This window comes from Stegodyphus dumicola, chromosome X2 (assembly GCF_044657685.1).
Source record: "Stegodyphus dumicola isolate Sdum_Otavi_A_Nest chromosome X2, ASM4465768v1".
NCBI lineage: Eukaryota > Metazoa > Arthropoda > Arachnida > Araneae > Eresidae > Stegodyphus > Stegodyphus dumicola.
The window spans coordinates 91861372-91886176 of NC_140781.1; the positions used below are offsets into that span (position 1 = coordinate 91861372).

Below are 24805 nucleotides of genomic sequence, written 5' to 3' on the forward strand. Positions count from 1 at the left end.
TTCGATAGGAGCCAAAATCTTTGGAATCGAGGGTTTACAGGTTTGTGAGAAGTTAAAATTATATTTTAGAATTCTCTCTTGTTCTTCTGAAAGACTAACATTAGAAATATTAACTATTGGCTTGATGTTTACAATGGGAAGATTTTTTGAACTACTTGAACTGGAAGATTGTAAAAGAAGGTTTTCGAATTTAACTGCAAGGGTGTTTTTATGACGGTTACCTGCATTCTCCGTTCTAGACCAAGACTTTTGTTCAAGGGCAGTGAATTTTGGATATGATTTAGCGAGTTCCAGATGAAGCTTATAGAGTTCACGTTCAATTTTGGACAATTGTTGACGTGTATATCTTATGATGGACCGAAGTAAGGCAAGCTTGCAATTTAACAGAATTCTTGAATCGCGACTCGAAGGTTTTTGATTAGATTTGATTTGAATAAAATTGGGAATCAATTTTTTACATTTACATTTAAGTAAAAAGCTAAGATGATTCAGGAATTTTTGCCGTTTCAGGCGTAATTTAGTGAAACGATTAACGGATGAAGGCATGATAAACAATACAGAAAATCAAACTAAATTAACTAAACAATAATAAAGCACACACAAAACAGCAGAAAAATCCCTCACTGAAATTAATAGAAAACTAATCGTTTGTAAGCAAAATGCATGAAATCAGACAAGCAAAGCACAATATCCAAATATACAAATTGGAATTAGGATCGTTAACTAGAACAGAAAGATTTTTATGAATGTGAAATGCCTCTAGAAAATCCAAATTATCCAAATTTGCCTTCGGCCTTTAAAGAAATTATGTTTTAGTTCTGGTTTCACCAACAGATGGTGCCACTTGCTTATTCTTGTCCAGGCTTTCTTATATTATCTAATCATTTTTCCTATCTGCTTCATTTGCGGTTTTGCAGCTGAAGATGGTGGTTCGGTAAAACCATCGAAACTAGTCCTGTGAAATTTTTGTAAATATAACGCTGATTTTTGTTGTTTAACTTCTGAATTGGTATTTATTCGGCGTGTTATTGTGTCTTAATTATAGAAGCCCCAAACAGGCTTATTTTTTGCTTTCTTTCTTGCACGTGGTGTGGCCGCCATTTTGTGATTGCATGAGTTTCGATAAGTACTTTTTTGCAATTTTATGTTTTTGCAAGTTATGTTTATATTTTGTATATTTGGATATTGTGCTTTGCTTGTCTGATTTCATGCATTTTGCTTACAAACGATTAGTTTTCTATTAATTTCAGTGACGGATTTTTCTGCTGTTTTGTGTGTGCTTTATTATTGTTTAGTTAATTTAGTTTGATTTTCTGTATTGTTTATCATGCCTTCATCCATTAATCGTTTCACTAAATTACGCCTGAAACGGCAAAATTTCCTGAATCATCTTAACTTTTTACTTAAATGTAAATGTAAAAAATTGATCCCCAATTTTATTCAAATCAAATCTAATCAAAAACCTTCAAGTCGCATTTCAAGAATTCTGTTAAATTGCAAGCTTGCCTTACTTCGGTCCATCAAAATGGATACACGTCAACAATTGTCCAAAATTGAACGTGAACTCTATAAGCTTCATCTGGAACTCGCTAAATCATATCCAGAATTCACTGCCCTTGAACAAAAGTCTTGGTCTAGAACGGAGAATGCAGTTAACCGTCATAAAAACACCCTTGCAGTTAAATTCGAAAAACTTCTTTTACAATCTTCCAGTTCAAGTAGTTCAAAAAATCTTCCCATTGTAAACATCAAGCCAATAGTTAATATTTCTAATGTTAGTCTTTCAGAAGAACAGAGAGAATTCTAAAATATAATTTTAACTTCTCACAAACCTGTAAAACCTCGATTCCAAAGATTTTGGCTCCTATCGAAAAAGCTTTCAAGTTCAGTAAAGTTTCAGATTCACAGAAAGAAATGATTAGGCATCTTATCGCTCATAATGTGAAATTCAATAATAAACCTTTGAAACCAAATCTAACTGCGAGAGAAAGAGCTACATTGCGTGAAATTCATTCTAACCCGGATATTATTATTTCAATGGCCGACAAAGGTGGCTAGATAGTCGTCATGGATAGGAACACTTACATCGATGGTGTCACTAAACTCTTAAACGAAGGACCATATAATCCGATCCCTAAAGATCCTTCACCTTCGGACTTGTCAAAAATAAAAACTGCGATCAGATCTTTGCAAATCATTTCAGGCAACTTAAAACATTCACTTATCCCATCTGTTGCAAATCGTGCCAGATTATATGCTCTTCCCAAAATTCATAAAAGTGGTATTCTTTTCCACCCTATTGTATCAAATTTAAGGTACTGCCTCGTATCCATTAGCTAAATATTTAGTTTCTAGATTTTCAACTCTATTAGACAATAACATTTACACCATAAAAAATTCAATAGAGTTTGTAAAAAAAGTTAAAAACATTTCTCCTAGTAATTTACTCATGGTTTCTTTTGATGTAAAATCATTATTCACCAATGTCCCAGTGGAGGGTGCATTAAGATGTCTAGAAACCAGACTTCGCGAATTTCATTTCTCTTGCATCGAAATTGATGAGCTAATTTCTCTCACTCAACTCTGTTTGAAACAAACACATTTTGTTTTCCAAAATAAATATTACAAGCAAACTGAGGGATTAGCCATGGGAAGCCCCCTCAGTCCCATCCTGGCTGATATCTACATGCATTATTATGAATCAAAATTGTTTGAAACTTTAAACTTCCCGGCATGGTTCCGCTACGTAGACGATACTTTTACTCTGTTTGAAGGTAATAATGATGATTTAAATAAAGTTCTCTCAACAATGAATTCTATTGATCCTGCTATTCAGTTCACTTTTGAACTTGAGACTTGCAATTCTCTTCCGTTTCTCGACATTCTGGTCACACGTAACACATCCAACTTCAGTACTACGGTTTACCGTAAACCTTCATCGGTTTGCCTTCCACCACACTTTAAATCATGTCATCCGACTAAACAAAAGTTAGCTTCATTTTATTCCTATGTTTTCCGTGCTCTTCAAGTTTGCTCCTCCAAACTAGCCCTTGATGAAGAACTAAATTATTTAAAAGCAATAGCTATTGACAGGGGCTTTCCACCCAACATTATTAATCAAGCAGTTAAAAAATTCTCATCTCAACACACTAAAAGGCACACTCTTGTTTTAGGAGATTATAAAAATTCTGTTGTCATTCCCTTCTTTCCATCAATTAGCTATAAAGTTGCACATATTTTGCAGAAATTTAACTTTCGGGTTGTTTATTCTCCCTTCAATAAAATTCCGACTTCCATACTCAAGGACCCCATTCCGGATATGAATTCCTGGGGTATTTATAGGATTCCTTGCCAGTGTGGTTTAATTTACATTGGCCAAACTAAGAGAGCCTTAAAATTTCGCGTCAAGGAACATGAGGCATATGTTAGAAAAAAGGAAACACGGAAGTCTCCTGTTGCTCAACATTTTTGGTCCAAAAACCACACTTTCAGTTCAAAAAACATCTTCCATTGGAGAACTGGATTTTCTAGAGGCATTTCACATTCATAAAAATCTTTCTGTTCTAGTTAATGATCCTAATTCCAATCCAAATTTGCCTTCGGCCTTTAAAGAAATTATGTTTATTCTGGTTTCACCAACAGATGGCGCCACTTGCTTATTCTTGTCTAGGCTTTCTTATCTTATCTAATCTATTTTCCTAACTATATTCCTTTCAAAATGTCATTCTGATTCTTTTGACATTTCTTGCTTTTTTTTTTTTTTTTTTTTTTATTTTTATTTTTTTTTTTTTATTATTATTATTATTATTATTATTGCCTATAAAAGCATGGTCTTTGTCTCTTATGACTTTTTTGCTTTACTTTTACCATATTTAATTTCTCATTCATGCATTGATTTCCAAATGTAAAGCATGCAGTGGTAAAAATGTACAAAATGGAAAAGTAAAGCTTTGATTCACACCAAATTGTACATAACTGTAGCAAATATGTTTATGTATAAAAGAAAAGTATATTGTATAAAGCTGAAAACAATGTTTTATTTTCATAAATTATGTGATGAGATCGCATTTGGGTCATTAGCAAATAGATGTTTGAAGCTAAAAACAGACAAAAATTAGAATAAGGATAATTAGAATCTGGGCACAGCCTGGCCTGCCTAGTGTGTATGAAGAAACTTTAAGCCAAAAAATGGGCCTGCACCTGAGGAATGTGTTCACCCCTGATCTTCACACTAACTTTACAGAAGTTGTGCATGCCTTCTGGTCATCAGCCATTGCAAATGCTATCAATGACCATTCCTCTATACAGGCATTTTTCAACCATCTGAGAGTGACTGAAGGCTGCAAGCTGGCAGGTACAGCACACCCAAGGGCATCCCAAGTATTTACATTGGGACTAAGATTATAGGAAATACTCCATACCAGAAATGCACTCATTCTCTGGATGCTTATTAATGATATTGGCCTGATGGGCATTATCATTCATGAATAGGAAATCAGGATCAGTTGCTGCATGTCAGGTGTAGAACTTCATCCTGATACAGTACGAAGTCCGTAATCCGGAATGCGCGCTTCCGATACGCATGTGCGCATACATCGCTTCTGGTAGTGAAGAAAGGGACAGAGAGAGGTTATTGAAAATGAAAAAATTTCGATTGACAGGTTAGTCGGTATTCACAGGACTTGAACAGTGGAACTTTGTAACTGAATAAGAAATTATGTCTGTTTATAGAATTAAAGAGAAAGTATTAGCACAAAAAACTAAGCAACTTAACAACTTACATTGAAAGAAATGTTTAATAAAGTAAACAAATAAATATTAAGCTTTTTTTTGTGTGTGTGTGTGTGTGTGTAAATTTTGATACCCATTAGATCATAATTGCTCTTTATTTCATAAATTACAGTTTCATATTTTTAATTGTATAATTTCTGCATGCCATCTTACCAGATTTAAATTGATGATCTATAATCCGAAATCTCCGAAGTCCCGACGAGTCCAGATTACGGACTTTGTACCATGCCACACAGCTGTCACAGAACTCCTTAAAGGTAGCTGAGTGTAGTATCCAATTGAAATTCCATTACTTCCAAATGCGTGATGTTCAAACATCTTCTGGGACTGATGCCTCATGCTTTATTTTATCCATATCTTTTATCTTCTGATTCCATGGCAGTAGGATGTTGTGCCAACCTGAGACAGTCCTTTTGAGATGTTGCCACAACACCACCACATTAATCTCGACCCTCTGGATTCGGCAGTGGAATAAAACATTTGGTATTCAGGCAGGAATTTAAAAAATATACTGTTTTTAAATATACAGTACAAAGTCCGAAATCCAGATTCGTCGGGACTTTGGTGATTCTGGATTTGGGATTTCACCGGATATTATATTATCAATTTAAATCTGGTAAGATGACATGCAGAAATTATAGAATTAAAAATATGAAATCGTAATTTATGAAATAAAAAAACAATTACAATATAAAGGGTATCAAAATTTACAAAAAAAATATTTATTTCTTTACTTTATTAAACATTTCTTTCAATTTAAGTTGATTAAGTTGCTTCCACAAAAAATTCAAAAAGTTCCTTTTTTCTTGTGTCATATACAGTTGACTTTCCAATGCCATACTTCTCAGATATGCCTTTATCCATTTTTTGCAGCAATTCCAATTTTTGTTTAATGGACATTTTTTCATTGAAATTTTTGCTATATATACTAACTAGGACACTTTTATCCTTCGAAAAAATACATTTTCTCATTTTTACATCTTAAATTTTAATTATTCAAGATTTCAGCCCATAGCCAACGGCATGGACTCTCTGCCGTCATGTGACGAGGCTCTCCAAATGGACTTTGATTCTCTTATGTAAATATTGTATAGCTTATATTTATTAAAGACTCATTAATTGGAACTTTCATCTGAGGAACTATGTTTTTTGCTATTTAAAATTAAATTTAGTATCGTTAATGTATGTAAACTCATCTTGTACTTGAATAGTATGTTGCACCACCCTACAATGTAAAATTTTACAGTGGCAATGTGCCAACTTTCTTTTTATTATTCACATCTTGTCTCTGTGACACCTTTATAGATATATTTACTTCCAGGATGCCATATATGAAGACAACTGGCAAAAACCTGCAAATTCATGCAGGCTAGGCCCAGTATAACAGCAGTGAATGGAATGTTTGAGATGGCCAAGCAGATCCTCAGCTACGAAGCCAAATTATCAATATCACAATTTATGCTTACATGATTGTTTTTCCATAATGAGGTATTTTATTTAGTGCTTAAGTGAAATTAAGAATCGGAATTTTTAAGTGAAAATCTCCACGTGGTTTATTATGGAAGGAAAAATCAAATGCACATGCATAAAGCATTAAAAAAAAAGTTCGTGGCTTTGAGGTCCAGATTTTAGATCATTCCGGATAATGGACGTCCGGATTTCCGACTTTGTACTGTATTATGATTTTGCTCTTAAATTTGACATAGCATAATGTAAAGACAAGCAGTGCTTAATAGAAAAGCTAAAAAGGCAGAAAAAATGTGTTAGCAGGAGCAAGTCCAAGAGTGGATTATTAACCTGCAGTGCTCAGTGAGAGCATAAAAAAACTTTAACAAGTCTTCTGGTGCAATATTAAAATCTAAATCCTTTCAGATTTTCGTTTTTTCTTTTCTGGTGTGTATGTGATTTAATCTTGTAGATTTAATATATCTTCGAAAAATTTGATTGTATTTTCTGTATATATGTTTATACTACATAAAATTTAGTGCATTGTGTGTGTATATATATATATATATGCATGTTTCTTTTCCAGGGAGAAGCAGAAGAGGCCAGATAAGCCACTGTATGTGCCTCGAGCTTTACGAGGACTTCAGACTAAAGCATCATGCAATGAAAACAAGCTTAATCATCTGAATGAATGCACTTCACAAAACAAAGTTTTGAATGGGAAGCTATCAAAAACAAAATCAGTTTCAAAAAGGACTAAAGATGACATGTACAGTGTAACTGTACGTAGTAATCCTGTCCAAAATGATCTTGTATTAAAAACTGAGTTATCTAGTAATGATTTTGAAAGCTTAGATAACCAAAAGAGCTGCACTACAAATAATTATTCAGAAGGTCAGCAAAAGCAGGCAGTTATTTCTTATTCTAGTAGTGCAACTTCTAGTGAACTAGGTAGCTCTAAGGAGTTTGAGTCCAGCAGTAATGTTCTTTTAGAACACAAAGAAGTCATACAAAATGATGTAAATAAAATAAACATTGAACAGAATAACTTTGATAGTTTATCAGGCGATGGAGCAAAAAATTATTCAGAAAGATCCTGTCTTCCTTCAGACAATCAAACATTTGTTCGAATAGAAATGCCTGGAGCATATGATCAAAAATCACATTCTGAGGGATTTTATGCTGAAAATGAAGATTCTTGGGAGACAAAGTTCAGTGACAGTGGTGACTGTTTAAATGCAGAAGTAATAGAGAGCGTGAGTTCTTTAATTATAATAATGTATAGTGTGTGATAATTTGACCACTACCTAAAATTGTAAAATGGAATGTGTATGAAATCATTTTTATATGAAAACTGGTGTATTCTCCCATATCTTAATTTTCATAGTGTAGTACATGACCTGAGCATCATGTTTGAAATTTTTTTATTTAATTATCTTCATCTTTTTCAGTGAAGTTATGGGGTTTTATTTTACTTTAAAGTTAAATAATTTTTATTATTAAATGATTATGTATTTTAAAAGTAATTGCTATAAAGATTTTATTTATGGGTTTATAGTGCCCAACCATATCAGTTACATGTAAATTTTTCATTGTACTAATAGAAATTTAAACTGTCAACTAAAACTTGTTTTAAAAATAGTATGTAGTGTAGCTGTTATAATTTTGTTAGCTCAAGCTCTTCAGATATTTTTATGCAGTGTAATTTTTATTTAAACATTTTTTTAAACTGATCACTGTTGTGAAACATAATATAATATTGTTTTGAAATGTCCACCTGCACAAAGATAGTTTCCCTGCAAGGTGGGTTTAAGGTTGCCGAAAAATGGCTAGAGAAGGCGTGGTTGCCATATTTGGCATGAAATTGTCTATTTGGTGATTTGCCATAGACAGAGAACCTTCTAGAATGATTTCTTACCGGTTTGGCTCAGACTATTCTTGAAGGCAGTCAAAAAGCTGTATAAACCCTACTGGTACATGGAGTAGGGAGTGTATCATAGAGTATTGAATTGATCGTCAGTTTAGTGTTGAGTGTATCACGAGTTAGTACATCGTTGAGGCTATCGACTGCATCGTGAGTTGTAGCGTGGAGAGTCTCGAGAGAGTGTTGAGTTTTGAGAATGATCAAACCAAGTTGGGAGCTGTACTCTAGTGCTTTGCCGTGAAGCTGTCTTCACCATTATAGCCTGATTGTTTCAGCGTGTTTGTTGTAGTTTTTTGATGACTGTAAACGTGTTTTTGGAGCTGTCCTGAGTAATACTGGCTAATAAATTTTGTTTTTATTCTTCATCACGTGTTGTCATCAATCATTCCAAATCTACAAACCTGCACAGAATGCAACAATAGTATGTAAATATCAGTTAGAGCTAGAACTGGCCTAAAGCAGGTTAATGGTATGTTATATATATAATGTATTATTTGAAGAAGTTTTATGTTATAAACATTCAAGCACTAAAAATTAGTGGCAGGCACCATCGGTTTTATGCTATAAACCTTCAAGCACTAAAAAATTAGTGGCACCATTGACCATTCGACTGTAGAAAAAATATGGATAATTTGGTTTTTCTGTATCAAATACTTGTTTACTAGACTGCAACCAATTAAATTTGTTTATTTATTTTACTTTTTTTGCTTATACGGTTTTACATCAACCAAGTTAAAAAATACAGTAGAATTCTGGTACTTCATGACTGCTTAATACGTGAATTTCTGTCACACTTTCTATGTGTAAAACAAACCAAATTTCAGTTTTCATAACTTTCAGCAAATAAATTTAATGGCAATTATATATGGGCATTTATTTTATTTTTGGAGTTAATGCCAAATAATCATTCTTTTGCAGCTACGTGTGGTTACTGGACATTTGGAGATGCATGCAGCCAGATGTAGTTACTCAGAATGGAAAACATATTCAGAAGATATATCTGAAGGTAAAGCTTGTGAGTCAAATATCTTTTATGATAAGATTTTGTCATATTTCAGTCTTGTACAAAAGAGCATGCCTATCTGAAATTTAAGGCAGAATTGATTTGATTGATATTGGCTTTAAAGAAATCTGTGTGTATTTTCACAGAGAGTGGCATAGAGTCATTGTTTTTCAAGGAGCTGTGCTGTAGGCCAGAAATATGCTAATGTCCAAAATTAAGGGTTACAAATACAAAACTTGGTATCTAGAAAAGTAATTAGTTTTGGTGATGAAATTTTGTGCCACTTATAAAGTGCTGTCATAATAGCCTAACTATATAAGTGAAGTAAATGTTTTTCTTCATGTAAATAAATTTCCAAACAGCCAAAACATCCTGTATTTCCAGAATGGTTTGGCTAAAAGAAGTGTGAGCATTCTGCACAGCTGTGTCTCTTAAACTGTGATTTATCATAGCTTGTGGTAACATTTTCTTTTAAAAGGAAGAATTTTAGTGTCATGCAATAACTTTTATTCTAGAGCACCCCAAACATGCTGTGTAGGATTATTATATTGGTTAAAAGCTAATTCTCATAATAATCATTCCTACCACTCATCTGTATAATCAATTATTCTCATAATAATCATTCCTACCACTCATCTGTATAATCAATTATTCTCATAATAATCATTCCTACCACTCATCTGTGTAATCAATTATTCTCATAATAATCATTCCTACCACTTTTCTGTAACTTTACTAGCTGTACCATACAGCAAATGCCTTACGGGGATTTCTCTGCTAGGTGTCTATGTGAAGTTTGCATGGAAACTGTTGTTCCATGATTGGTTTGGCCAGGCCTCCTGATTAATGTACCCATAGTTTGCCATAATCTGGTTGACACCATTCGAGATACTTGTAACCACTAAATGACTTCCACTTGAGACTGACTATCTCCAAACTTTCTGGTTACTCTTTATGCCAATCCATCATCTAAATGATTGCAAGAATTTTGATGGTTATCAACAAGCTCAGCTTGCATTCCAGTTATGCAACAATGCAACACAGTGGTTGCAATCAAACCACCTCCCATTACATATTTACAACTGACAGCTATTATGCACATCTGGGAAAAAAGAATTGCTTAATCTCACAACCGCCAAAGTGTTAACTCAAGTGATACAGTCTTCTGAGCTTTATTGCAAGAAACGCAGTTCTGTAGATGCTTCATTGATTCAGAAAACCAATCACCTTTTATATTCTCTTAAAAAATATAGCTTTTAAGTAACCACTAGATGCTTACATTACATTTACCATTTCTCAAATTGTATACGGCAGCAATTTATAACATATTGGTGGTAGCTGTTTTGAATTATTGTAAGAAATATTGTTGGTAACTTTAATTTTGGACAGCAGAACACATGCTTTAAGTTAAACAAAAATAAGTAACTAACTAAAAATAAGAAGAAAAAAAATCATAGCACAGTCTATCAAGCAAAATAAAGATGAAAAGAATCAAAATTACAAGTTATGTCTTTTAGGAAGAAACTGAATTGTAATTGAAATCATTTACAGGATTTTATGATTGAGGAACGTTTCAGATGGTAATCTAGAGTTGCCAACTAAAGGAGCCCTTTATACAATTTTTTTTTAGAGACTAAAATTAAAAGGTTGAGTAGGCAAACATTTTTTTTTAATAATGTATGATATAGATATAGTTACTGCTTCTTCTTCATCCTTTGTTTTTCAGAAAGAAATGTTAATGCTGTTTCGGTTTGGATAATATATGTTAAGTCACATTGACAAGGAATATATAGGGATTCCTAGGGATTAAAGTCTGAAATAAACCTTTAAAATGACTGAAAGAATATATTAACTTTTTAACTGTCATGCTCGAAATAATCTCGGGGACAGCACTGGTATTCCAAACTGTCATGCCCGAATATTACTCGGGCTAATTTTTTTTTTTTTTTTTTTTTTTTTTTTGTTTGTTTGTTTTTTGAGTGCATAGTATTGTTATACCCGAATATGTATCGTGAGAAGTTTATTTCAGCTTCAATTCAACAGATGGCAGCACTTTACTGAAGGTTTAAAGGATAGAGGTTAAAATTCAAAGAGTATGTTTTTTTTTTTTTTTTTTTTTTTTTTTTTTTTTTTTGATTGAGAGGCAAACATTTCATTTTCATTTTTGGAATTAAAAAAAATTGACAATTTATGTACCCAAATCATTAAAATAACTTGACAGTTAAAATGTTAATAACAGAGAAATATGTCTTGGAAGAAAGAGGAAATTTGGTGATAACATGATCTGAAAAAAAGCTTATTGAATGCTTTATTTGTACCAGAAAGTGATAACCTTTTCTCAGTAACAGCTGCTTTCAAATTTTTGGATTTCTGAGCTATAGAAGATTGTGGAGAACAGAGCTAATGAGCCAAAAAATACATAAAATTAAGAAAGAAGCCATTTTTTTAATGTTTCTAGTCAGGTAGAATGTCAAAGGAAAAAAAGTAATATTGAGATTCAGTTTGAAATGTGAACTGAATTGGTTGGATCAGGCGCATTTGTAATGAATAAGATAATTGTTTAAGTCATTTTGGTGTTGAATTGAATTAAGGGATAATCAACATAACCCTTAAAAAAAAAAAAAAAAACATAGTCTTAAAACACTGGCATGTAAGTATGAAGACTTCCATAGCTAGTCATTCAATTTGGGTATGGTGATTGTTTTAAAATAATGAATGCATTATGGTTTAGAGAAAAGTTGAGTAAGAGATATTAATTTTGCTTTTCAGTGTAATTATTTGGTGGTGTTTTTTCTTTGGTATTTCGTTTTCCATGTCGCAGTTTTCAGAACTTATAAATTGAATTTTATATTTTGAGAGACAACGGAGATTTCAGGAGTCTGTGGATTTTTGGTATTTGACTATATTTTAAAACGAATCATGTGCAAAAATTTTCTCGACAACCTAATTTATAGTAAAATATCTTTTTAAGTTTTTGTCATTTAAAGAACCAGATGGTTTGTTAACGTTTACATTTCAGCAAATTTCTCACATTAAAAGCTTTTGAGTAATATATAAAGTATTTTTGTGTATAATTTTATATAATATATCGTTATGCATGACATAAAACTTAATTTATTAGTATATTTATCTTTATATTTATTAATTTTATGAGAGTAATGTGGCAACAAGATTCCAAAGTAATTGTGTTTTCAATTAAGATTTCATAAAAATGTGAATTTCCTGCTTGCATGAGTGATTTCTCTGAACTAGCTGATTAAAATTTCGAGAAATTTTCATGAGTCGTGTAAATATTATATCTGCATAATTTTAGAAATGATATTAATAACTTCTGTTATATAAGAGATTTAGCCCATAATTATGAAATGTGATAAATTTGTTCTGTTTGATACTGACATAATTTTCTAACTGTGTAATTTCTTAATATCCCATATTTGTAAGCAATTATATATTATTACAAGCAACTTTTGTTACATATTTTATATTTCATTTCTACTTGATGGTGAAATGGTCCACGACAAATTAGCTGCAGATGGATTGTCCTGTCGGCAAAAGAGCCGACATGGAAACTGCTACAGTAAAAAGCCGAAGGTCTCCCACTAACCTCAAGAGGACTTTTGGCTAACTATGTATTTTAAGTGCCCCCTGCTACACAGACATTATGTGCTTTCAAACATCCATGTCTTGTCTTCAGTTTAAACCTAGGTCCATTGGTATGGTGGTCGGCATCATAAACCACTTTACTGGTTGTGCAGCACAAGTCCTTTTTATGAGGAAGCTTTCCCAAAGCATTATGTCAATCACTAGATAGAATCTGGTACTTCTGATTCAGTCTTCAAAATGGTACCTATCAGATGGCCTGCATATTACTGATTTGAAGCAGTTTAAACATGGGTTCATCTGTAATTGAAGTGCATGTGTCATATATGAAGCAACTAATTTGATCATTTTTTACCTTGCTTTGTCCTTTCTTTTTGCTAATTTATGGAAAGACTGTCCTTTCTCATTGGCCCATAAAATCCAATATCACAAACATGTTTCTCGATTAAGGGCATAAAGTTATATCTAGAACAGGTATGCAGGTATTTTAGATTAGCCACCTCTAGAAAAGCATTCTTCATTGTACCTCGAACTTAATAAAAGTGCTTTGGATTGAGAAATAGCATTTCATTTTGAACACTTTGGCAATGTGTTTTGATTTAAGCCAAACCTTTGGCATCTGAGTGTTTTCCTGATATCTGTGGAGAATTACTTGACACTGAGAGTAATGTATAAGAAGTTACTAAGCAGTGGCTTTGGCATGTACACTTAGGTTGTAATACTGAAAAGACACATTTGTTACATTACACATTCATTCCTTATTTAAAGTATAATAGAAAGTTTGTTAGGGCTGAGTATAGATTAGATACCATTCAATAATTTTAATTTATGTTGAATCACATGTTTATAGGGTTAATTTTGCTTACAAAAAGTAAAAAAGATATATTTTTTGCAATAAAATTTTTCTTTTTCTTTTTTCTTTTTCTTTTTTTTTTTTTTTTTTTTAAGGGTTTGAAAATGTTATTGAATTGTTTGGTTTCCCTGTTGAATTTAATACTCAAGATTTAATGTCAGCATTTTCCATGTTTCAGTAAGTAAATTTTCATCTTTAGTTTAAGTTCACAGAATTTATTCAGGTGTAAAATTGATATTATTTCTAAGCTAGCTAAATACTTATGACATTGACATTGTACTGATGTTGGGCAGGATCATATTTTCAGCTCTTGAGTAGTTTTGAGAGGGGGTATCATTGTCTTAACTAAACGATGAGTGAAGCCACAATTCTCCCATGTCTACATGTAATCTTACTAGATTTTAAACTGATCTAAAATCGAGAAACTTTGGAAATCAGAATCGCAGATGCCATGATGATTTCAGATCTCTGACTCTGTACTGTGTACATTTTTTTCAGCGTTTCATTTTGAAAGCTCATTTCCTTAATTTTATAATGAAATATATTTCTTTCTGAAAAGACACATTTGTTACATTACACATTCATTCCTTATTTAAAGTATGTCTCACTTAATAGAAAGTTTGTTAGGGCTGAGTATTTGTTGCCCTGTTGAATTTAATACTCAAGATTTAATGCCAGCATTTTCCATGTTTCAGTAAGTAAATTTTCATCTTTGGTTTAAGTTCACATAATTTATTCAGGTGTAAAATTGATATTATTTCTAAGCTAGCTAAATACTTATGATATTGACATTGTACTGATGTTGGGCAGGATCATATTTTCAGCCCTTGAGTAGTTTTGAAAGGGGGTATCATTGTCTTAACTAAACAATGAGTGAAGCCACAGTGCTCCCATGTCTACATGTAATCTTACTAGATTTTAAACTGATCTAAAATCGAGAAACTTTGGAAATCAGAATCGCAGATGCCATGATGATTTCAGATCTCTGACTCTGTACTGTGTACATTTTTTTCAGCATTTCATTTTGAAAGCTCATTTCCTTAATTTTATAATGAAATATATTTCTTTATGGTTCTAATAATATCCAGAATTGTATCTTATAAAGATTTAAAATTTTCACAGGTTATGAAGCAGACTTGCTCTTCATTCTCTTTTAAAACTAGAATGATTAAAAAATAATACTAATTAGGGAACTTTCTAGAATTAGTTTTTAAACTAGCCATTTGTGCAGTGAGCCATCAAACTGGCATGTGCAACTTATTAGACAATTTGCATGCCAAATGTGGTAATTTATCTAAGAAAAAGTTCAAGAATGCATTGTTGTTAGCACTCTAAAGGCACAAGAACTTAAAATTCAAGATCTGGGTAGCCCAAAGTTGAATGAGGGGGGAAAACATAGAATTACATTTTTTTAAATATGTATAGAGGGAAATACAGAGAATGCAAGTACACCATCCAAGATATGTAAAATGAATGAAAAAAAAGTAGGAATTTATATAAAATTTATACATATATCATATGTATGATGTATATTGAGGGAAATATAGAGAATGCAAGTATACCATCCAAGATAGTGTAAAATGAATGAATTTTTGAATCACAGATTATATGCATAAATTTTAATGTAAATTTAGAAATAATATATTTTGTAAATAAAAGTTGAAAGTAAAAGCTCTGGCTCTTACTCATTGTTGGAAAACAGTTTTTCAATTGAATAATTTGATTAAGAATGTGTAATTCAGACAAAATAGGAAGAAAATAAATAAATAGCATTTTTATATAAAAAAAAAACTTTTATTTAAAATTCATAAAAAACGTATTAAACTGAAAAGAGCAAAATTATCATGTAATTTAATTTGAACAAGAGGTTAAATCTCTTTACAAAATTCATCTAGAATCACAAATAATTATAGTATGGTCACTCAAGTAATGAAATCTAATAATCAAATTGCATCTTCAAACGTATAAGCCATTATGTTAATAAATTAATCAAGGATGTCTCCCTTTTGTTTTACATGCAATATAAAATTGTAAATGAATTTAGTAAAGAGAATTATTTAGTCTCATGTTACTATTTAACTCTAGGATAAATTTTCTCCTGATATTTACTTGTTTTGATTTGTACTTGATTTACATGTTTTGAGTTTTAAATAAAAGTTTATTTTATTTAAAAAAAATGAAATGAGGAGAATTAATTTTCATTTGGAGTCTGTAGGATGATAAATTTAAAGGATAATAAGTATAAAATAAAAGTATAAACTCTAATGATAAATTTCAAAGAATTTTAATATTACTTCTTTATTTTTCTAGAAAGACAAGTTATACTATTAAGTGGGTAGATGACTGCCATGCACTTGCAGTATTTTCAAGTCCTTCGTTGGGTAATAAACTAATTTGTAATTTTTTTAACTAATTATGAGAAACTTTTAGTTGTTAGAAGGGTACAAACTGTAATTATTATAAAGTTTGATTACATATGTAAATGTGTGAATTTTTATATTTATGTTAAAATGTGCAACTACTGTTGACAGTGTATATAATATGTTTTTAATTCATATGCTAACATATTGCAGTTAAATCCCAGAGTAAACTTTCCCGTTTAAAATATTTATTTCCTATTCAGAAGTTCAAAATATAACATTTCCTTAGAATATCCACTAAAGAATATGAAATATAGTTAAATTCTGTTACAGGGAATTTGACTTATAATGAGCAAACATTTTGGTCCTAGCCAATATATACTTATTTTATAGATTTACAGCAAGCCTCCAGTTGTGTGAAAATCTGATATTATAAGCATTACAATATGTTCAGCTGAAGTTCTTTGTTATTATTTTTTATTTATTTCTTTTTCAGAATTTGTGCAAATTTTAATTAACAAAGTACTAAGCCTTAAAATCATCTATGGAACATAGCTTTACATAACTATTATTTTAGCTTTGCTTTCATTTTTCTCTGTGTTCTAAACTAAGGTTAAGCTAGGCAGGTGTAACACACAGTTCTTAGAGAACCAGGGCACACAGGAAGTGTATCTTATGACACCATATAGCATACATGACCATTGGGTCAATACATTTGAATAGGTTTTCTGACTCCATTTAAATTCTTAAGCTGTCAGGTAGAGCTTTGTTCAAGACTGATGCCATAATGGAAATTTTGAAATTTCACTGTTCCACAAAGAATTAGTGATTTTGTGGGCTTGGGGGCTATGTAATTTGTGTATTAGGGAATAGAATTTTTTTTATTTTTATCAGTTTATTTTGTTTCAGTATTGTAAGTGCCATCTGAGTTTATTCTTTAGATTTTTGCAAGATTCATGATGCTTGTAATAAGGTATTTTAAGTTTGCTTTCCATATCTTCGGGAAAATGTGTACTCTCTTTATACATTGGATAAGTCATTAGTGGGAAAATTATTTCTTTTTTTTAATCCTTTCCAGAAGAGCAGAACTTACATATTCTTTGATCTGTCTTCACTCTACACTGGTGAAACTTTCCTGTCTAAAAGATTCTTTCATTTAGTGAGCTGTAAATATAAAGTAAGTGTTTGCATGAAAGATAAGGTGAACATTAAAAAAAAAGTAATAATGGATGAAGCCAAATCAATAGCTGCCAGGAATACAATATACACAAATCTGCAGTTGGTATCATATGGAGAAATCAAGAATGAATAATTTTTGCTTATGGCAAAAATTTGGAAATTTGTTTCTATATGGTGATTTAGCAAACAGTGAAGAAGATTATGAAAATGATGTTTTGCCTGTTGTTAAGTGGCTAGAAAAAATAGTATTTCACTGCCTGCAATTTTTTTAACATGCAAATGATGTGTTACACATGAAGTAAAATGAGAAATGCTGATGTCAAAAATTTGTCTTTTGGAACTGGTAAAAAATGATTAACACACTGACTGCCACAGCACTTTTCGGATTCCAGTCCAAGAAGCCAAATTGATTTAATCATATATTATTAAAAATACTAATTATGATTCATGTTAGAAAGTCATTAAAGTAAATAACAATCATTAAAAAGTTTACAGATTTTTTTTTTTTTTTTTTTTTTTTTTGGTAGAAAAAAAGGGTCCTACAAGTCATCTCGTAGTCTGCTTTTGTTAGACAAAGCTCTTTGCAGAAGCAAGTAAGTAACTCATAGCGCCGCAAAAGTGGCAGGTCAAGAAACTATGAGATAACTCGTATTGGGCGTCCTGAAGAAGAGCGCTAATACGAGTTATCTCATGTTGGGCAGTCAACTTGTTATAAAAAAGTAACATGCAAAAATTATACTTCCTGTCGCAGCAAGTGCTGAAGTTGAGATGCATGTCTTTAATAAGGTTTTAATAATTCAAAATGATGGAGTCAAGTTTTTTAGTGAAAATATGGATAAAATTTCCCTGCAATCTTCATCACATCAGCTGAAAATTATGAATTATTTTTGTACTCAGAAATACTGCAAAAGATAGATTCAGCCTTTTTTTAATTATTCATTTTTAGGTTTTCATATTTTTATAAATAAAATGGTTATTCATAATTATAAATGTAAATGTGTAACTAGGAGTTAGGGTAGTAGCATGACTTTTCTGTTAAACACTTAATCATTTAAAATTAACATATGGTGAAACATAAATTAATGAGCAAGAAATATAATGATTACACATAATAATCATAATATATTTTATGTCAGGATCATAAATAGTGCTCTACTCTAAATCAGGCATTATAAAGTGAATGTAAGTCACACTAGGGTTCTTTGGAAGTAGCCTCACAGTGCAACATCAAAACTCCATGTATGCGTTAGAACCACCTGGTTTTTTTTGTATTTCAAGGTTGGCAGATCTGCAGTCTGGAACAGAATTCTAAAAGGACAGAGAAATTGAAACAATTTAAACAGATGCACAACACCAAAATCAGAATTTTGATACATGAATGTATACATTGCTTATGTTTAGAGAAATGGTGACCTAGAATGGACCAATGGATTCCATATTTTAAGGTAGAAGCAGTGTTTCTAGATATAAAGTAAAAGGCTATTGAAAGTTGTAAAACAAAAAGTAAGCGTAAAGTTGACACATAGGTCTTCCAAAATAAAAATCAAAGCTTGGCAAAGGAAACATTTGCAGGCTACTGTAAGTGTATTATGTGAAGAGCGATTATTAATATTTTTGTCTTCGGACCATAAAATATTTGGCTATCTTAATAGTTCCATTTTACCATAATTCCAAGTTCCTGACAGTTCTGTAGCAAAAAATTCCTTTAATTCATGTTTTGCATTCAATGTTTAGTTATTTCTTTAAAGACATTTTGTGAAAGTTTGTCAATCAAACCAGCCTTTGTATTGTCTTTTGATTCGTTGTATCATGTGAGTTAAGAGTAAAAGGGGGGAGGGAATCAAAGAAACAAACAAAAAGAAAAGTTAATTTGTTAATAGAGGCTTGAAATTTTATTTACATGTTAGAAGTTATTTCTGTCAAATATGTGTTTACATACTATGTAAATTTCCAATGAAGGGTGAAGAAATTTTGCATGTGTATATTGCAAATGTTTCTAATCTAGCAAATGCATTGTTTTACGACGTAAGATATTTTTAGGTTTATATCATGTAGTTTTCAAAGAGATTAATATTGTAACAGAAAAATTGTTATAGAAAACTTGGACAACAAAGCATAGAATCTACAAAAATTGATACTCCATGTAATCTGTTTGGAGGACTGGAAAGTGCTCGTAGAATTAAAAGTATACTAAAGAGTCATTAGATTTATTTTAAAGCAGGAAGCACAAAAAATCAACAATGACTTTGCCAGGATTTGAACTCAGTTGTGCTGGCCGCTGTACTGACTTGCCTATATGCCGGGAAAAAATTCTGTCTTGAAACTTTTCGGACAGATGGTGCAACAGGACATGGAAATAATTATGTCATCTGTAATGCCACTAAGAAACTGTAAAAGAGATGAGGGGAGTTTTTTTTTTTTCTTTCTGAGAATGATGCTTTCCCAGTGAAGAGTCTCCCCGCCACGTCAGCGCTAGTTAGAACTTCATTCGATCACTTGCTATCATCGTTGTTGGTAATTGCAATGTTCATAGATTTTAATTCATCTATCCAAGGTCCATTTCTTGCTTATGGAAGAGTATCACACGCCATCTTGGTCAAGAAGATCAAAAATGCAGAATGACTTCTAGCTTAGTTTTATATATATTATATAGTTTTTCAGTGATTCCAACTCCTCTGAAGAGTGAATGTAATTTTAGAATAGATGCAGCTCTCTTTCTGCTATATAATTTTTGAGATCCAGAGTCAAATAATGACCTAATGCATAAAGAAAAAACTTTTCCAATCAAATATACTTTAAAGTCTGCAATAGAACTTAGGTGAATTAGGAAAATTAGCCAGATTAATTGACTTACCTTCTCTGTTTTTATCCTCTTTATTGGAGATAGATTTTACTACTGTTGTTTTATTATTAGGCAGTTCAGAACACATCATTGCACTGTGAGTCATGTTACAAGCAGCACATCTCACAAAATTTTGACATTTGTCCGAATGATTTCCTACTCTTAAATCATTTGAAGCACTATCCCTTTTTTACTTAAAATCTGTTTATCTACTAACATCATTTTTTGTGCTTTGAAACAGCTTAAACAGTCATGTTTACCATTACAAAAAATACAGAGCTTTTTGCATGAATTTGTAATCAACAAACTAGTAGCCATATGGAATTTTTCATGAGGTTTCTTACAGTTTTCCCCTTTAATTTAAATTTCATCCCTAAGTTGTCAGCTATGACTAAATGTAACTACTCTTCACCCTCAAATTCAGATTTCAAGAATTTTGGTAAAATAGTAAACCAATCTTTTGGATGGCTGCAATGGTCAATATTTGGGCTCCTTTGCCGAGCTTTAAGAAAATCTCCAAGCATGCACAGTTCAACTAAGGGATAAAGCAAAACAGCACTAAAGCATCCTGACCAAAATGAAATTTTTAAACTCTTCACAGCTTTTGGGTAATTTTCTCTCATCAGAGGGAAACTTTCAATAACTTAGAACCGAGAACTTTCAGCCGTACTTTGCAATAAATATTAAAATTTATCTGAGTTACTGGATCTTTATTATTTTTTTGAATTCACTCCAGAATTACAATTGTTCTTTAACATCTCTGCCAAATTTACGCAATTCCAATTTTGATGATTTGAATTTTCTACTGCTTGAATTGCAAACAGTGCCAGCATGATTATTGTCATTATAGCATGATTATTATTAAGTGAATGGAAGTAACATCATCCATATCCTTATGTGCTTTTCACTATTTATTTGCTTAACGTATAATTTAATTCTTAAATCCTTTTTATGAAAATCTTCAACAATTTCATGCTTTTTTTCAAATTCCCTTTCTATTTTACACAGCTAATATACCTAAGTGAGTTCGTCTCAAATATTCTTCTCTTAAAGTAAAAAAAAAAAAAAAATTAATCCAGTTTCAAGCACATAAATATCTATATCATATTCAATAGTAAAAGCAGAACACTGAGCTGTAGGAGCATTCAAAAGACAACCCATCTCTGAATACAAAAACTTAATTCGGCTGACCTTCACAATTCTTTGGATTTCTAATTATTCACACTGTCCCGCTGAGGATACCATTAAAAATTATGTTAACATGGAATAAAATATGTTACCAGCTGTTGTGTGATTTGAGAAAGTAAACATTTAATGTATTTAATCCAAAGGAAAACTTTTCCAAAGGAACCAAAAGGAAATATTTTCACAACATAAACTAAAGGAAAATTTAAGCACATTGTGTCTCAGAGACTCTGTGATAAACCACTAGAAAAAGAAAATAATTAAAACATGGAGTTAGTTAAAACTTTAGATGTAAGACTTTCAACAGTACTTAAATTAATATGTGCATGTGTTTAAGTGCAACAGTGCTAATCTATATGGACCGTACACAAAACTCAACGTTTGATATTTTGTTGACATACTGCTGGTGCATTCACCAGGTCTTTCGTTGATTGGACATATCTGTCTACAGTGTCACAGACAGCAAATAACAGCAGCAGTTTTAGTTGGTGAACTCAGGCATTGAATTACAGCTGTCTGGATATGTAAAAATAAGGATTTATCCAGTTAAAGTTTTAAAATGGTATAAACATATTTAATTGCATTTTTATATGCACTATGTAATGAAGTATCAGCAGTCAAAATAAATATTGTAATTCCTATGACTACAACATTATAAAAAAATGTAACCTTAATTTGGAATTTTAACATCTTTGATAATATTACTTAAATGAGGCTGTTGTGATTCAATTCCATGAAGTAATATTTTGGTTCATATAATTTTATTCAAAGAAGCATTATTAATTTAAAGTGTAAAATGTATATTATAAAATTTTGGAGTGTATTGTTAATTTTCAATTTAGAGGTGTAAGGTATTCATATGTTATGAAGATTATTTTATATTGTAGTTTTTGTATTCCTTGCAGTCATATGTTAAAATGGTGCCTTAATTTTTAAAGCTAATCAAGCCCTACAGTTGAATCATCCATTTGTGAAAGTCCGTCCACTTTCTGAGGGTACAAGTGAATCTAAAACAAAAGCTAGACTGTGTGCCCGTAAGTTTTAAATTATTTATGCAAGATGTAAAATTTTCTTGAAAAAATAATTCAAATGTGTAGCATAATAAAAATAATTCAAATGTTCCTTGTTCAATTGCTAATGAAACATTGTGAAGTTCCTTCTTAAAGTGAGGTTTTGTGTGAAAATACTTTGTTTATATTGTTTTCCCATAGACCTGATTTGAATTAAAATGACCTTGGGTATTACTTAATTTTCTTTTTGCATTTGTACTTGTTTACATATCATATATATAGCTTTAGTTCATCATATCGTATAGCTTTCAGTTTTCTTGTTTGTAATCTAAAATTAGTGAAAAGTGAGTTAAAACTATGCCAGTTTTATGTTGAAAGAAAATTACTTTTGCATAGTTTTGTGCTTGAAGAAATATAGTTCTGCACATTAAACGTCTTTAGGTAGAATAGTTTTTTTCTTCCTTTAGTTTAGTATGCTGTTTGCATTTAAGTTTACATTTAGGGGTTGTTGATAAAAAAAAATTAAATTATGAAATTTGTGTGCTCATAATTTAGCTGTTGTCTAATAAAACTTTAGTAGATTGTAATTATTTTGTTTCTAGTAAAGATGCTCTACTAAAAGTCATCAAATCTACCTGTACAAAAATAAAAAAGAGGTGTTTTCCATATTTTAATTGGATACATTAACTTACATTAGAAATAGCTTATGTCTTATAAGACTTATTTCTTACAAGGTAAGGGCTAGTATTTGTCACTTGTGAAATAGATTTGCAAATATCTTTGATTTACCAAGAATTAAAATCTGAAATGTAGTCATAAAATGTAGCACAAGAGTTTCTTTTGTATGGTGCTACTAAAATGGTAGTTTACAAATCACCTATGCTTGTTAGTGTTTTCTCTTCCCTCTGGTTTGAAAGCTGAATCTTACAAGCTATGGACTAATAAAAGCTTTATCTGCCTCAAATATTTTACAAATATGTGAAGCTGTTTAGAGTTTATAACTTGCCTTGTTATTAGGTGTATGTCATTAAATGTTAGTTAAAATAAAGTGTAAAAATGAAATGAATTTCATATTTTATTTCAGTAGATAGCCATCATTGTAAAGCTAGAACTAGGACAACAAAATAGTGTAAAATTAGGATCAGATCTTTGGAATCTTGATAAATGAATTTGTGCCCATTTCTTTGTTTACCATTAGCTATACCAAATTCAAGTAAATTGCAGCAATATTGCTACTAGTGAAAGGCATAGATTCCTTAGTCTTTGCTTTGTAAGTGCACTTTGATCATTTGAGGTATCATGCATTCCTACAGGACCCAAGATCAGGCCTCGACACTGATAGAGCAGCAAAAATTATTGACCTTTGCTTGTGCTGTCTGTCGCAAATATCAGCATTAACAAGTTCAAAAGAGCATCCTTTACCAATAATTTGTCTATATATAAAACCCAAGATGGTGCCACTATACTAACAAAGTTGCACGACAACAATTCCTGTGTACTGGTTTCCCACATGTGATTGTCTGTTCTCCTTCTGCCCCTCCTGTTCAAAGAAAACCTGAGGCTCCAACTGCACCCACAAGCTCACTGGGCTTATGCTACAGTGCTCTGTTTAGGAAATATGCCTAACAAAGGAAAGCAGTTCGAGGAGCTTTTTAAAGTGAACACATTTTTCATCCTGAAAGATATGGAAATAACTCAGAAACCTGAAATCAAGTTTCTGAGTTATTACCTGAAAATTCTTCCATATCTTTCAGGATGAACATTTTTCATCCTGAAAGATATGGAAGTAGTATTTTTCTCTAGACATAAGACACTAATGTAATGTAATGTAGGTAATAACTTATTTAGAATCATGGTCTTTTGTTGCTGTCTTCATGTGTTCCAGGGCCTCTTATTAATGCATGAAATCTGTGTTAACTGATATTATTGTAGTTTCTTTCGGAAAATGTTTTCATACACTATTTAATCTCATGATTTTTTTTATGAAGCTTATGAGCTGCCATGCCGCTTTTAAATCCTAATGTGAGCTGCCAAAAGAACTAGCAACTTCTTTTTAGAAAAATGTTATATTTTTATTGCTTATAAACTTACATTTCAAGTAAATATGAAATTAATTTTAATTAAACTGTATATAACAAAAAGAAATTGAATTGTAAATAAGAGTTGAAGTGTGGTTAGTAATAAATAACAAATGTAATAACAGACTTTTTTTTAATCAGACTAATTAACATTAATGAGGAGAATGGAGTTCTTTTTTTTTTTTTTTTTTTCTCATCATCAAGTTTTTTAATGTTGTGAGAGTAGGTAGTGGCTGCCATTCAAATATTATTGTCCAAGTATTCATCAATGAGTGTTTCTGTGCTTATTTTCAATAAATTTCATGCTGGAAAATGAAGTCTCACTCAGCTATATGCAGCTGAACATTGCCTTCACTTTGAGATAAACCTGGACCAAATTTGGGTAGTTTTCTTAAGAAATAAGAGGCCAAATATTTTCATAGCTTGAAGAAAGCGATTTTACAGATAAATCATTTTGAAAATCAATCAGTTCCAACTCCACTGCAGCAGTGTCTTTTTGTCAGCATCAACTCCTTGTAGGAGTCAAGGTTAGGC

The 24805-nt window shown here is 31.4% G+C and overlaps 1 protein-coding gene across 4 annotated transcripts in view; it reads left to right on the forward strand.

Moving 5' to 3' along the window:
* Positions 1-24805, forward strand: part of LOC118192786 (coiled-coil domain-containing protein R3HCC1L) — a 79598-nt gene that overhangs the window by 41337 nt on the left and 13456 nt on the right. For 3 of the 4 annotated variants that reach the window (XM_035363816.2, XM_035363804.2, XM_035363823.2), the window contains 5 exons: positions 6824-7493; positions 9080-9167; positions 13713-13794; positions 15928-15998; positions 22122-22217. In XM_035363816.2, coding sequence (XP_035219707.2) covers positions 6824-7493; positions 9080-9167; positions 13713-13794; positions 15928-15998; positions 22122-22217 — 1007 coding nt within the window. The remainder of the gene's footprint in view (positions 1-6823; positions 7494-9079; positions 9168-13712; positions 13795-15927; positions 15999-22121; positions 22218-24805) is intronic. The other variant, XM_035363808.2, reaches the window with a different exon arrangement.